Below are 15110 nucleotides of genomic sequence, written 5' to 3'. Positions count from 1 at the left end.
TGAACACCAGTAAGGAAAGGATCACAGTCGGGCGGGCCGTGAATATGTATAATTTGGTACACTTATAACTAGACCAAATTCCTCAACACATATTCCAAACTTCCTCAAAATCGGACGTATATAGCGTGTTTTGTGCCGCAAATACGTTAAATCGGCCGAGAACCGATTTCGATATAATTTTGCACACTTATTTCTAGACCGAGTTTAGTCACATATTCCAAATTTTATCAAAATCGGACTTATATAGCGTGTTTGGTGCAGCAAATACATCAAATCGGCCGAAAATATATATGAGAGCTATATCCAAATCTGAACCGATTTTCACCAAAAGCAATAGCGTTCTTCCTATGGCTAAAAAAATTATATTCCCCAATTTTCAGCTGAATCGGACAAAAAATGTAACCTGTACGTTGCGAACAAAAACACTTGTACAGACGGACGGACGGACATGCATAAATCGACTCAGAAAGTGATTATATGTATATCCCCAAAAGGAGCTATGGGTCTATTTCGTTTCCTTTTGTATGTTACATACAAATGCACAAAGACATAATACCCCTTGCCGCAGTGTGGTGTAGGGTATAATAAAGTAGACGTGGCCGAAAAATATAAAATGCTAATTCAAAAAAATGTGTTATGCCACTATTTGGGTAATTGAGCTATATATGTGACTGTAGTGGTAAGAGTACAAAATTTACTCTTCGATTGAGCACAAAATTTGGAAAAAATTTTACCTGTAATTTAAAGTCTGAGGTTCCCAGTGGTCACAAAACTACTCCAACATAGGTCCATGTTTTTTTTACTTGTTCCTTCTAAATAAGCTATAAAAACAATAAAATATTTCGTCACCATAAATGCTCAAAGACGTTTTACAGAAGAAGGAAAAAACATTATAAAATAAAAAACTGTTTTATGGAATATTAATTTTGTGAGGGCGAGTATTTGGGATATTATCAATCATAATGAACCCAAAACCGCGGAAACGCTTGGTTTTGGGATCCGTCATTACAACAAAATCTGCAATGTTATCCCATTTTCGGAAATGCCTTTTCTCGAATGGGATCGTTTTTTTTAACGTAGAAGCTTGGAATTTTGCAAGAGCATGTATTTTAGTCTTTTGAATTAGATTCAATCAAAAAACGAATTTTGATTTTTTGGCGATACGTCTTCTGGCATTTATGGTGACGATTTGTAATTTGCATCTAATTTATTTATTATTTTACAGTTTGTAAAAATTATTTTTATTCTATATATATGTAGTTATATAAGTTTACATTTTGATTTTTGTAAATCACCATTGTTTTTATCCTTGATTCCTTACATAATAGGTGTGTCTTTTTACTTACTAAATGTTGTTGAAACAGTTTTTAAAAACTGTCAAACTCTGCAACATTAGTAATAATTATTACTAATTATCACGTAAAAAGACACAGCTAATAATACAATGTGTTAGGTTATAATAAAAAATTAAAAACAAATATTTAATATTTTGTTGTAGTCCGCATTTAAGCATCAACATGGTAGGCCTGCCATTCACCACTCTCCAATTGTTTATATTGCACACGGTCAGCAATGGCATCTGGTTCAGACATATAGAAATCCCAATATTTCGGTATAATTTTAAATGCAGTGCTAAAAAGGAAAAGAATAGAGATGAAATGAAGAAATGTCCAAAGACCAAAGAGATCCTTGAATTAAAATTCTTTAAAAATCCACGGTAATTAATATACTTGATTTAATGTACATTCTTTAATAACTGTGTTCATTACAACAAACAAATATTGGGCGCCCATAAATACATATACATACATGTAGGGGGGACCTGAATTCGATTTCGTCTGGCTGGTACGCACGAGTTTGAGTGACACCGAATGGAGTAATTTGCAGACGATCCAAAATAGTGCGCTTAGGATTGCTACCGGATGTTTTATGATGTCGAGTGTGAATCATCTTTCAGAGGAGACATGGTGCTGCAAAACAGCGGAATTTTATGCAACCCCTATTTTTGGTCCGATTCATGTCAAATTTTGAGACTAGGCATATGTTTGGCTTCTGATTACATTGCAATCGAAACATATGACATATGCAAAATTATGCAAAATGCATAAATTTTTGCATATGCAAAATTTATGAATTTTACATATTTTCATATGCAACAAATATTTCAATAATACGTACAAAAATATTTGTATGTACAATTTTTCTGTTTAAAATTCTCTACAGACAAGTCAATAAAATAGAGAAATGTATAACCACAGCCACATCCTTCAAAATACCGACAAAATTTTGGTGGAAAGTTTTTTACCCCCAAGACTTAATACCAAATTTCAGCCATTTCGGTGGGATTTTTAGACCACAAATCCTTGTATATATTTTTGCATATATTTTGCATATTCGTTTTATTTTGTGATAAAACGAGTTTATGTATGTCTAATCAGATTTTCTCTACGACCATCCCAACCATATATGCATTTGCATAGGATTCCGCAGTCTAGTCATGAGTAACATAATTTTGGGTTGCGACGCAAATGCCCATCATTTTCATTAGGATAGCGCTCCAAAGTTTAACATTAGGTATAGAGAGGAAGTGTTCCTCTTCGGATAAAATGGAGAAATCCAGGATAAAATGGAGAAATCCAGTTGATGAGTTTACTAGAACCCTAGAGAAGAGTGCGATAACCTCCAAACTCATGAGGTGGTAAGCAGAATTATACCGCCGATTTTATATCTATATAAATATCACCTCTTTCTACGTTTGTTTTCTATATTCCCTTTAATTTCCCCACGTGCTGAATGATCACGAAAGACGTAGTCACATAAGTGGCTTTAATGTGCTGAACTTTTGCGAAGGAAGTACTTGAGGGGGAATAGACCTACATCTTGGAACTAGATCTAAGTTCGGGAGTGAATTTATAGCTTTAGCTTTTTACCCAATTCTCAATTCGTAACTTATCGTGTTTATCATTCATTTTAGTTGGTCACAGTAGAAATTTTTAGAGTCAGGAATCATGAACTTGCCCGCGAAAAAAAATATATCGCTCTAAAAATTAAAAAAAGTATTTAAACAGTACTTAAGAGAAAATTGCGAACTTTGTGAGGGAGGTGCCGGAAGGATGTACGTTTGGAAGAAATTACTATGTGTACAGTTTCGGCCAAATCGTTATAGGAGCCGGAAATACAACCTGTTGGAAAAAATTAAAAACGATTTGACAGCTGATATTTTGCTAAATAACATTTACCCCCAGTTTTTGTAAAAATTTTTATTCTTCTCACACGAATTGTCAAATTTTGTAGATCGATTTACTCGCTTTAGCGCAAATGAAGAGCGCTGATTTTTAAATGAGGAATTCTTAACGATATATGGAACGGGTATACGAAAAATTAGATGTGTATGTCATCTGGGGGCTGAGCTATGAATGCCTAAACTATTACGAATATAGACGAACGAACAAAAATAACTTACAAAAACAGGGGGTTAATATAGTTTTTTTTTATTTTATAATTACTACCCCTATTTTTATACCTTGTAATTGTGTTTTGGAGTAGTATAGTCATCCCTCCATTAAGTTACTTAATTTAAAATTTATTTGTTTTCATGGCATTATATTGTAGTGTACAGCCTTAAGGTCGAAAGACTGGGCATATGTGAATTGAAATAAATAAAAAAAGTAAAAAAACCAAGTAAGCCAAGGCTATAGTCGGACGGGGCCGACCATGTAATACCCTACACCTTTACCCCTGTGAATAAGCTTTCCACATATCAAAATTTCTTTATGGAACAAATAAACTTATTGTTAGAAGTAAATTTGTGGATTCAGGTACCGTATCACACCAAGCTTAAATAATAATAATATTATAATTGTTTCACAAACATCCCAAAAGGGACAACGCTCAATTATATGGAACAGCTTATCTCCTAGTCCGAACGGCATGTCCTAAGACACCATTTGTAGAGTAGTTTTACATGACTGAAATACTCAGAAAATATCGCAAACCTTACTGAAGGATATTTTGCAATGTAATTTGAAATAATGCAACAACTGGGAATGGGAAAATGTGGTTCTCTACACAAAACCCATTATATATTAAGCAGTAGGCCCGTTATCTAGCAGACACTTTATTGCAATTTTCATTAGGGGGAAGATCAGTAGTTCTATTTTCATATGTAGTCTACTTTACTCCAGAAAATAAAATACATATACATATACCAAAAACATTTTTTTTGTATTTTTCATACAAAAGTAATGGCCCATTTCACCCGCTAAATAATATCAGATCATCATCCAAAATTGTAAGCATCTTCCTCTACCTAAATTCTTACCTCGTGCAAAATTTCGTGATTATTGAGCTATAATTACGACCTTTAGCGTGTTTATGATTACACTACAAACAAATAACGGGGTATATTAGGCTGTAACTCTGTTATCTTATCATGTACAAAAACACAATTGACATCAATAAAAAGGTCAAGCGTTCCTCTTCCAAGTATAGCTTACTTTCCCGGAATGTCTCATCCAGGAATAAAGATATAAGCTGTATATTAAAAGTGTTCACAATTTTGACACAGAAGTTTTGGTCCATTTAACCCTCTAAATAATAGCTGATCGCCATTACAAATTGCAAGCTTCTTCTTTGTCTTATTTAAAAACCGACCTCCATACCAAATTTCGTGACGATCGGTCCATAATTGCGGCCTGGAGTTTTATTACAAGTTATAATGGACAGACGGACACACGGACGGACGGACGGACACACATCTCCAAATCGGTTTATCTCGACGAGATATGAAGATCTGTATACCACATTGGGGGTCTCCGACGAATATTTCGCGGTGTTACATGAATTTTTACCAAAACAAACTTATAATACCCTTTCCACATAGTGGTTTAGGGTATAAAAATAAATCGACTGTAACTATGTAAATAAGTACGTGACTTTTTGTCTTAATCGGCATGTTTTCTCAATGTTTATCGTCTTCATTCTACTAGCTTTCCTTGCGCATTACCTTCAAAATCTATCCATTTCGTTGTTAACACTTTTCTACCACATTTTACACTACCTACTTCCAAGTTCTTAAGTGTTGTTCTTTCTCTAAATCGTTATTTCTCGGAACAAATACATTCAGACTCCATCTTTTCTATGATGTATAAATCTTCCAATAAAATATGTATCTACTTTGTGCCCTTCTTTCTAAACACATTTCAAAATCCTTGATAGTTGCCTTTTTGGTTTCTTTTAACAATATTTAAATGTCCACACAAATAAAGTCCTTAAATATACTTAGATACTTACTATGATTTAGTTTGTTCGGGTTCCCTTTTCTCTCTGTCCATAATGGCCAATTGCTCTTCAAATCTGGACTCAAGTTCTTCAGTACTATTCGGCTTGCCACAACTACAAATGTGGCTTCTTATTTTCGCTAACAATGGTTCTTGTTGCCACAGAACCTTTAACTGGTCATCATTCAATTCCACTGCTTCAGCATTTAGCAAACGTATTTGCCATGTTTCGGGCAAAATTTCTTTCGTCTCCACCTTACGGGCATCCGGATGGAATAGTATTGTTAGGCCCAATTTAGGATTTTCCTTGAGATTTTGATATTTTCTTGAATTGCGTTCGGTAACAAAACATATCCAAGAATCATCCAGCAAACCACGATAAATGACCGTGCGATTTAGAACACCAAATTCGCTAAAGGGAATATTATTAGAATTTAAATACATAAAAGGAATAGGAGTGATGGAAGTGCTTACTTATCTAATGTGGCCAAATTCATGGGAAATATATGTGGTGCTTTAACCCTTTCCAATATGCTTTTAAACATTTGTATGGGATTTGGAGGAAAGTTTTTAATATGTGCCAATCGTGGTAAGTGCTGTAGTGTTAGTAACCAACCCCACAAAGTGTTTAAGAAAAGGGGAAATATAAATTGTTATTTTAACAAGGATTTCAAAATGAAGGACTTACCGTTATTTTATCCATTTTGGTTTAATAATAACCTGAAAATATTTGATTAAATTGGAAAAAATATGTTTTTACATTTGTAGGCAATACTATTATGCAAGGAATCGAAGAATGTCCTGCAATCAATAGTGAACAACACATTAGGTCTGTTCGATAACTCAAAAGTTAGTACACATTTGTACAAACTTTTACAAAATGCTGTTCGATTACAAACTTGTTCAGTTAAAGAGGAATGAGAAGTACTTGCAAGAACTCACAAGTACTTTTTACTTACGAAGTTATCGAACAGGCCTATTTACATTACACATTTTACTTCAAGCACTTAGTTGGTCCACATTAGGCAAATTGAACTACCTTAAGGCAGTTGGACCTTAATTCATCAATCAAGTTTATTAATCGTAATGTTACCTCGCCAATATTAACTTGCAATTGCATGGAAAATTGAAAATAACTTTTTTGACTGTACTATTTGCTCATACGGTATATTTTAATATTCTTGAGAAGAAGGACTCCTAAAATTAACTGTTTTCAACGACGACGAAAACTGCGTACTTCAGTTATATACATTCCAATTGGCTGGATTTGCGTGGATCTTTCTATAACGTATAATCGCGTTTATTGGACGGAAGTACTATTTTCAGCTTTTAGTCGTTCATTAAAAACCACTGCATTGGCAACACATATAAGTTAAAAGTGCTATATAGAAGTGTGAAACCTTTTCAATGTCCATTGGGATAGATGTGCGCTGGTTAAGTGCTCACTTCATCCGTTCACTAGTAGTTTCACTTTATATAAGCTTAAGTATAACTTCATTAAAAATCACTACATTGACAACACTGATTAGTTTAAAACTACTAGTCGGCGTTACGATATTATAAATAGTAAACGACGTCAACTGCGTACATCGCGGCGACTTTGTTCTTTCTATTTTGACAGCTGATAGTTTTTTAGTTTTTATAAACACAAACAAAACAAATCATCATAAATTGTGCCGACCTCCACTGAAAACAGATGTAGAAGAAAAAAATAATTATTTTTTGCCATAAACAGCATTAAAGCTGCTACTTTTAACCACAAAAAATGTGCAACACAATTTGCACTCTCTGGATCTACAAAACCTTCGCAAACTAAACCAAAGTGAACAATAAAGAAGCTATTAAAAATCTTCACCATGAGTATTTTGGATATGAGGGGCGGAAAGCCCTCACTTGGAGAAGAAATTAGCAACTTCTTTTTGCCATTGAAATATTTAATAACCACAGATCGTTTTGATGCCTTTGTTGAAAATATCAACTTCAATTATTTGGCCAATGCCGTGTTCTGGATATTTCTACTCTTCAGTTTTGGTTTCGTGGGTTTTCACAATTTATTTCAGGTAAGTTAGTTTGTTCGAGATTGATGTCGTTGAATTGTTGTGTAAATCCTTGGTATTGGTATTAAAAATAGATTTAGCAGGGTAGGGAATGTAAAGAATACCAAGAATACCTTCGAAATGAGCGATTTTAAATATTACACTTGTTTTGCCGACCGGGTGAGCTTTTACTTTGTCGTTTAGTTTAACAAATGATAAAACAAAAATGTATTCCCATTGATTTTTATGGAATCGTATCTGTAGAGTTGTTTTTGTTTTTCAAAGAAAACAAAGGCGTGCTAAAATTTGTGTTGTTGTTAGGCCGCCGGTAATGTTTAATTTGATTGGGCACATTTTTTAGTAATAATAGTAGTTGTTGTGTTGTTGTTGTTAAAGAATAATTAACTGAAATGTTTTACCTCGACATTCTTTTACATTAATTCCTTTTATAGACTAATGAGTTTCTGAAATTATGCCACCATTGCCGCCGTTGAATGACCTTGGGACTGCTACTTCATTTCTTCAGCAACCGAGGTTATTGTGAATGCTTGTGGGTTTGTGGCTATGCTATGAACATGTTACTTATGTATGCGTTGCCAACTGTTGTATTCAATTCAAATTATGGTTTTATGGTCACGGAACTGGATATTGGATTTCGCGGAATTTTTCGCACGGAAAATAATTTAAAAAATTATCAGTATTTTGAAACGTTGAAAACAACTAGAATTACTTAATTATGGAATACACCGAATCTACAAAAATATTCACTTTTTGGACGTAAATGTGGAAATATGTACAAAATTTTGATATTGGAGAAAGAAAACAAATTCCGTACGGAATTTTTATTCATGATTTCCCTGATTGTACTTCTTGAAATAAAATGAAGGATCACGAATGAAGATGGGTTTCAAATTCACGGAATTACAATTGGGTACCAAAAAAACTGCTCGTAGATTAAAAGAATATTTAAAGCAATTGAATTAAAAACAATGAAAATACAACAAATGGTTGCCATCTTAAGAATTAAACGGGGATTCGGCTGTTTACTAGTCATATCGATTTAGATCCAGTTTAAAGCCCCCTAGCGATATCCCTTGGGGTCTTGATAAACGAGATATATTTTTTTTTGCAATTGTGTAGTTCCGGAACTATTTATTTTATCCACAAAAACGAGATTCTTGCAATTGTCTTTATCTAGAGCGTAATTAAATGTAATTACCATCATCATTAAAAGTCCCACCTCGGCCTTAAGGAGACTGGGTCAAGTTAGGACATCTAAATTAAATTATAATTGTCTAAATTGTATCCCAATAACACCAATCTCAAACATTTTTTTATTTACAGGTCTTTCTAAAAACCTCGAATATAAAATACTACAAACGTAAACAGTTCTCACGCTCCATATGGAACATAGCATTCTATGCTGCATGTACTTTATTCCTATACATGTACAATGAATGGGTGATATTGCCACAACTGCTGAAAAATCAAGGGCGTTATTCATTGTTCTATTCATCAGAAGATCACATCTTTTATAAGTCGCAACAATGTGAGAAGTTTCAATTTTATTCATTATTTATTATAACATTTTACCTACATGGGGCTATGTTGGATTTTAAAGAATCCGATTATTTGGAGTCGGCATCAAAGGCTCTCTATTTGATGGCATTGGTGGCCATAGATACCTACAGGTAAAGTGATACTTTTAGATTTCCTTCTCTTGGCAATAACTAATTAAATGTTTGTTATATTTTTTCAGATATGAAAATTATTTTGTGGGAGTGAATTTGATACTGGGAATCTATAACATAATCTCGGAAATTCTTAGCCTTTTGGCATTGCAAAATCCCAGAAGGAATATATTGGTATATCAAATATTTTTGGGACTGCGTATTGCTTCATGGTAAGTGGCTCTTCATTTTCACATATAAGAAAAATGTCTAACAATTTTCTTTCCTTCTTTCTCCCCAAAAGGTCCCATGTCTTCATTAGCCTGCTACCCTTTAAGTATCTAGTACCCACATTATTTGCCAAAAATTTTAAATTTAGTCTAAATGTTGTCATATGGTTGTGGTATGGACTAAGTATTTGGAATTCACCAGTACTACAATATTTCTATCATCAAATTTATCACAACACACCGGCTGATTGTTCGGGTGAAGGCTCGGCGGCCAAGTGTATTTTACTAAAGGATTCAAGTGAACATCGCCACTTTAAGGCCTTGAAAAAGGCCTATTTAGAAGTGAAGCTGGCTCATGAGAAAATGAATAGCAGCAATATGGCAGCAACGGGAACGGAAAGTTCCTCAACCAAAGCTTATCAGGCTATTAAATGTAAGACAAACAAACATCGTGTGCAATATTTTCTTAAATATCTAAAATTTATTTACTTTCAGGTATTATGATTTTAAAACGTAAACTAAAACGTATACGAGAAGGACGTGGCAGTGAGGTGGAAGATGACAATGATGATACTGTTGTTACTGATTGTTAGACCAAATAACCAATTTCCCTCTCTCATAGAAACTATGTCTCCCTATTTTAACTATATTTAATGCAAAAACAAAAATTGTATTAGCTAGTCTTATAAAAAGTTGCTTGTTGGTACCATTTGACTCTCTCGTTACTTTTATGAAAGCCACAACTTTCCACAATTAAGAAAACACAATTTCCATGACTCGATTAACTATTTAAACACACAAAGAAACAAACGCATACACATATTTATATACTGATATAAGAAATAAAAAACACGTATTAACAAGTTTATTGCGTCCTTGAGATATAGATGTGGAGTTTTACTGAATTAAACAACAAAGGAACCAAATCTTGAAAAAAATTACAACTCGGTGTTTTTTAGGTTTGCAATGGAGTACCAAATGTACTTCAACGGAGCTTTGTTGATAAAAGGTCGTCTCAACGTGTAATAGGCTTAGTTTTCCTGACCTTGCCGTGGTAAGGAGACTCAGGCCCTCAACCGCTATCTTAACTTAAAAAAAAAAAAACAAAGATGTAGGTGTAGATGCCTTGGCAACCACCCTTCCACACGTGCATCAACTTCACTTTTCCTGACTATTACAAATATGTCAATCCCACGGCAGCGGGTTCTTTGTACCGGATTGACCCGGAACAACACAAAATCATCGTTCCGGCCAGCGGCTGCCACCTCAGTGTACAAATGTTTGTATTTGGTTCGTTTTTCTGTGTTGGGAGCAGCATATCCCGGAATGTCTGCTCCGAATTCTTTTGGTCCACGTGAGGGACTACGACAGGGAATATGTTGCTGCATGCCGCGTGAACACAGTCCCCAGTGAATCGTACAGGCCGATTTCATTTTTGTCGCCCGTAGCAAAAACACTTGAGGCCTAGTATCAGAAATATCTACCAAGTTGCCGATCATCAGCGTGGATTCCGTAAGCAGCACAGCACAACAACAGCGTTGCACGCCATTACCACATATATCTGTCAAGGACCCAACCAGAGACGACCGTGCGATAGAACAGTGATGGTGACGCTTGACTTATCAGGCACAGTCAGGCACTCCACGCTGTTTGAGGGCATTGAGCGGACAACCCTCCTGCGAAGCTTGAAACGTTGGATAGTCAACTATATGTGTGGACGCTAGTCGTACGTGAAATTCAGGAATAAGAAGTCCAAACCCCGTAGAGTGAAACGGGGAGTCCCCCAAGGTGAGGTGATATCTCCGGAACTATTTAATCTCTACCTCTCCTGTATTCCGCCCTTTCCAGACGGCATCGAAATCGTAACGTATGCGGATGATTGCACGATCCTGGCGTCGGGTACCTATCCTGATGACATCTGTGAGAGACTGAACAACAATTTAACCGATCTTACCACCTTTTTCCATTCGAGGAATATGCAGATTTCCGCCACAAAATCTACAGCCACTCTGTTCACCACATGGACAGCGCAGTTTGGACGTGAGTTGAATGTCGTGGTCGACGGTAGCAGAATTCCGACCACAAACTGCCCTAAAATTTTAGGGGTCACATTCGACACTACATTCACGTCGTGCGCACACGCCACAGCTAACTGCGACAAGCTGAAAAGTAGGAACAAGGTCCTCAAGTCCCTGGCCGGCAGCACTTGGGGTCACATTCGACACTACATTCACGCCGTGCGCACACGCCACAGCTATCTGCGACAAGCTGAAAAGTAGGAACAAGGTCCTCAAGTCCCTGGCCGGCAACACTTGGGGTGCAGATAAAGAAACCTTGTTGACCACATATAACGCGATAGGTTGGTCTGTGGTAAGCTATGCGGCGAGATTATGTGATACGAATTGGAAAAAGATTCAAACTTGCCAGAATGCCGCCCTGAGAACAGCAACAGGGTGCCTCCTCAAATCTTTAGTGGACCATCTACATGAGGAGGCAAAGATTCTTCCAGTTAAGCAACACAATGAGATGCTTTCGTTGCAGTACCTGCTTGGATGTTACCGTGTAACCATCCCAATCACCATCTTGTGGGTAGGCCCGACACATTCAGGCAGATCAGGAAGGATATCCATGCTCTAGAGGGAGAGGTCCAACGATACAGGAGAGAACCCCTAGATCAACAAGCATATCAAGCAGGTTTGAATAGCATTCACACGGACGCAGTTGCCAAGGCCTTAAGCAATTATAGTGTGAATTAAGTACTCGGAGTACATCCCCCATCTATCGCAGCTGAGGAGCGTCAGCTGCAACGACAAACTAGAGTAGTTTTGGCTCATCTACGCTCGGGATATTGCAGTCGCCTAAATTCTTATTGGACGGAAATCGATCGCGCCGTGCAAGACATCTGTATGCGGCATGGGCCCGCACGACACAGAACACCTTTTCAACTGCCCCGCTAAACCTACCCATCTAACTCCAGTGGATCTGTGGCTACATCCCATCGAAGCAGTCATTTTTCTGGAACTGGAGATAGACCCAGAGCCAGATTGAACAGAGGAACGAACATGTGTTGATTTGTTAGGGGTAGTTTACACTATATGTAAATGTCATATGACATGAAATTTTCCATAGTTATATATTCGCTAATATGTGTAATATTGGAGATTTTCCTTACGCCATTTACTCTGTGCGTCCACACCAGCAAAAATGTAAAAAAACTACTTCTCCACATTGTCTCCGTGGGTAAATATGGAATGTTTTTATTTCGTGTCATATGACATTGATAGATAGTGTAAACTACCTCTTAGTAGTTACGGCTAACGGGTTCTTGTCTAATTCATAAGTACATACATACCTTAAGCATTTTAGTGCAAATAAAAAACACTCGACATTTTTTGTTAGTAATTTTTCATTTTTGTTAAATTTATTAAATTCCTTTAAAGAAATAATAATAAATGTTGTTCTTTTTTGGTTTGTTAAATGTCATTCATCATTTTTTTATTTGTTTGTTTGTTTCTTATTATTTTGCTGTTGTTCATCTTGTTCTTTGTTTTTGTTTTGAGTAAAAAATAAGTTTTGTTATGTGTTTTTTTGTTTTATTCTCTTTTGTTTTTGAATTTCAATTTATTTTCTTTTATTTACAATTTAAATATAATGTTACTTCTTCTTCTTTATCTTTGTTTCCTCTCATTTTTTGTTGTTTAACTTCATATTATTATAACTTAACATGTTTTCTTTTTAATTCGATCATTTTTCGTCGTTTTAAATGTTTATTTTCTATTCAATTGTTTTTGGTTTTTTTTTATTAATATTCAAACATTCGTAAATTGTTGCGTTCTCCCTTGGTTTCATTTTAATGTTTTAGTTTTGTTTTCTTGGTTTTGGGTTCGAATTAAATTAAATTTGTTAATGTTACTAAAATACTAAATGTAAGTTAACTGTTTGTAATGGTTTCTTCTCCATGTTTCATAATCATTGGTTTTTTTATTTTTTTTTTTTTACCTAAAAATTAATATGTGAGCTGAAAAGTCATGGACCTCACACGCCACACAGATGAAAACACTGTGTATTCTCCTCTTTTTATGTGTCCCTATTATGTGAAAACCAGGCAAATCTGCATGAGGGCTGGAACTTTTCAGTACATGTTTGTTTTACTTGAGTTTTTTTTTTTTAATTTTATTATTTCTTCTATTAATATCGTTGTTATTTTTTTAGTCCCCAACCATGCTTTTGTTTTTGGTTTTAATAATTTTTGTGTTTTATATTTTTTCTTAACTAATTTTATTTATTTTTTATTATAATTATTAGTGTTTTCTTTCTTAATACTAAATATTAAACAGTTTTATTTTTTCTCTTATTACAAATTACTTTTTATTATTATTTTTAGTTTTTTTGTTACTTATTATTACATGTTAAACAATGTTATTCTTTCTTTTGGTATCTAATTTGTTTAATTTATTAATTTTTACTATTTTGTTTTTGGTATTCTCCTTACATTACGAGTATGTATATGATGTTATTTTTCTTGTTATCCTATTAATGCAATAGTTTGCTTTTCAAACACTTATCAGCTAATGTAACGTTAAAATATTTTTATTATTATTAGTATTTTAATAATTATTCCTAATCTGCATTATTTTTTTAATTTTTATATTTTACTTTCAGTTAATGTTAACAATCGTTTAGTCACAAAATTTTCTTCCACTTCTTTTTGAATGATTTCTTAAATGGCATTGTTAATTTGAAATAAATTTTGAAAAATATACAATATGAGTGATTCTATAGATTCAATTAGAATTAGTATGCAATGATATTCGGACATAGTATTACAAGTGGAGAATTGGGTGACGATAATTACATTCCACATTATCTATAAGTCTCCCAAAAAATGTTTATTGGTTTATTCTATTCAAATTTAAATACTAAAATACCAAATGTTATTTATATAAAAAGTGTAATAAATTAAAAAAAAAAGTAAAAATTATCATAAACAAAAAACAACAACTGCTCCAGGTGAGGCTCGAACTCACAACCCCGGCATTGCTCACAAGTTACTGATTATAAGTACCGTGCGCTAACCAATTGCGCCACAGGAGCTGTGGTTCACGTTGTGACTAAATGTTAAGCGTTGATCGGGTTTGAATTTTGTTTCAATCCAAGATTAATTAATATTGAATTAGAATTTTAAGCATTAACAAATGCCTCGTAAATAAATTTAAATTTACTAAAAATATTAATTTAAATTTTTAATTTAATCTTGAATAATTTATAAAAATTATTTAAATACATTCTCGACGAAAGTAACCGACTTCATCCAAGTTTAGGTTAAGCACCACTGTTGTGTAACTGTAAGCACCCTCGCTTTGCATACTGTATGCCCAGGTTCGATTCTCAGACCACACAACATGAAAAATAATTTCTAAAGGTGGTAAAATGCCTCTTCTGTCATTTGAAAACTTCTTCACAGTTTTTGTGACCGTTAGACATGACTTTCTTCGGACTTGGTAAAACAGAAGAGGGACCGTCAATAATGATGAAAGTTTCCCAATAAGTAAGCCATAGTCTTTTTTAGGAATAAAAACATTTCTTCAAGTAGACCAGTTGAAACCTTGGACCATAATTTAGGAAAGTATGGAGAATACAATTTACTGTAGTGATAAAAGAGACCACAAAGTCCAACTGCAGTAAAATCTGGACCTAACATCACAAAAGGGCAAACATTTTGTAAATATTCCACTGACATATCCAACAGCGACTGTGTGAATAAAACCCAATTTAGCTAATATTTTACAAAAAAATTGGACTTAGACTTGACCACGAAAGGGAATAATTATATCGTTGTAATCTAATAACATTTTCCAAAGGGCCCTCGACCACACCTTAAAGTGTTTTACTTGT

The 15110-nt window shown here is 34.5% G+C and overlaps 2 protein-coding genes and 1 non-coding gene across 5 annotated transcripts; 1 reads left to right on the top strand and 2 right to left on the bottom strand.

The window, feature by feature from the left end:
* Positions 1-1195: 1195 nt before the first annotated feature.
* Positions 1196-7722, bottom strand: LOC141399275 (pyridoxine/pyridoxamine 5'-phosphate oxidase). Of its 3 annotated transcripts, none has more exons than XM_073977743.1 (5): positions 7450-7722; positions 5968-5999; positions 5754-5875; positions 5293-5691; positions 1196-1632 (listed from the first exon to the last, which is right to left on the bottom strand). In XM_073977743.1, the coding sequence occupies exons 2-5, from the start codon at positions 5980-5982 to the stop codon at positions 1506-1508; spliced, it is 663 nt and encodes a 220-aa protein (XP_073833844.1). In that variant the 5' UTR covers positions 5983-5999; positions 7450-7722; the 3' UTR covers positions 1196-1505. The 3 variants fall into 3 exon arrangements, with proteins under 3 accessions (XP_073833844.1, XP_073833845.1, XP_073833846.1); XM_073977744.1 differs by having other exon boundaries at positions 5968-6080; positions 7450-7565; XM_073977745.1 differs by lacking the exon at positions 7450-7722 and adding an exon at positions 6239-6427 and having other exon boundaries at positions 5968-6080.
* On the top strand, positions 6826-10101 carry LOC141399273 (uncharacterized). Its single transcript, XM_073977742.1, has 5 exons — positions 6826-7339; positions 8660-9006; positions 9075-9218; positions 9290-9648; positions 9711-10101. The coding sequence occupies exons 1-5, from the start codon at positions 7136-7138 to the stop codon at positions 9806-9808; spliced, it is 1152 nt and encodes a 383-aa protein (XP_073833843.1). The 5' UTR covers positions 6826-7135; the 3' UTR covers positions 9809-10101.
* A 4116-nt stretch (positions 10102-14217) lies between these two features.
* On the bottom strand, positions 14218-14309 carry TRNAI-UAU (transfer RNA isoleucine (anticodon UAU)). The gene is given in 2 exon segments: positions 14218-14253; positions 14272-14309. It is a non-coding gene; the product is annotated as a tRNA-Ile (tRNA).
* Between the last annotated feature and the right edge of the window lie 801 nt (positions 14310-15110).

This window comes from Musca autumnalis, unplaced genomic scaffold (assembly GCF_047663935.1).
Source record: "Musca autumnalis isolate F117 unplaced genomic scaffold, ASM4766393v1 scaffold_3, whole genome shotgun sequence".
In the NCBI taxonomy this organism is placed as follows: Eukaryota; Metazoa; Arthropoda; class Insecta; order Diptera; family Muscidae; genus Musca; species Musca autumnalis.
The sequence above is the reverse complement of the archived record's forward strand: the minus strand, read 5'-3'. Positions and strand labels throughout refer to the sequence as shown.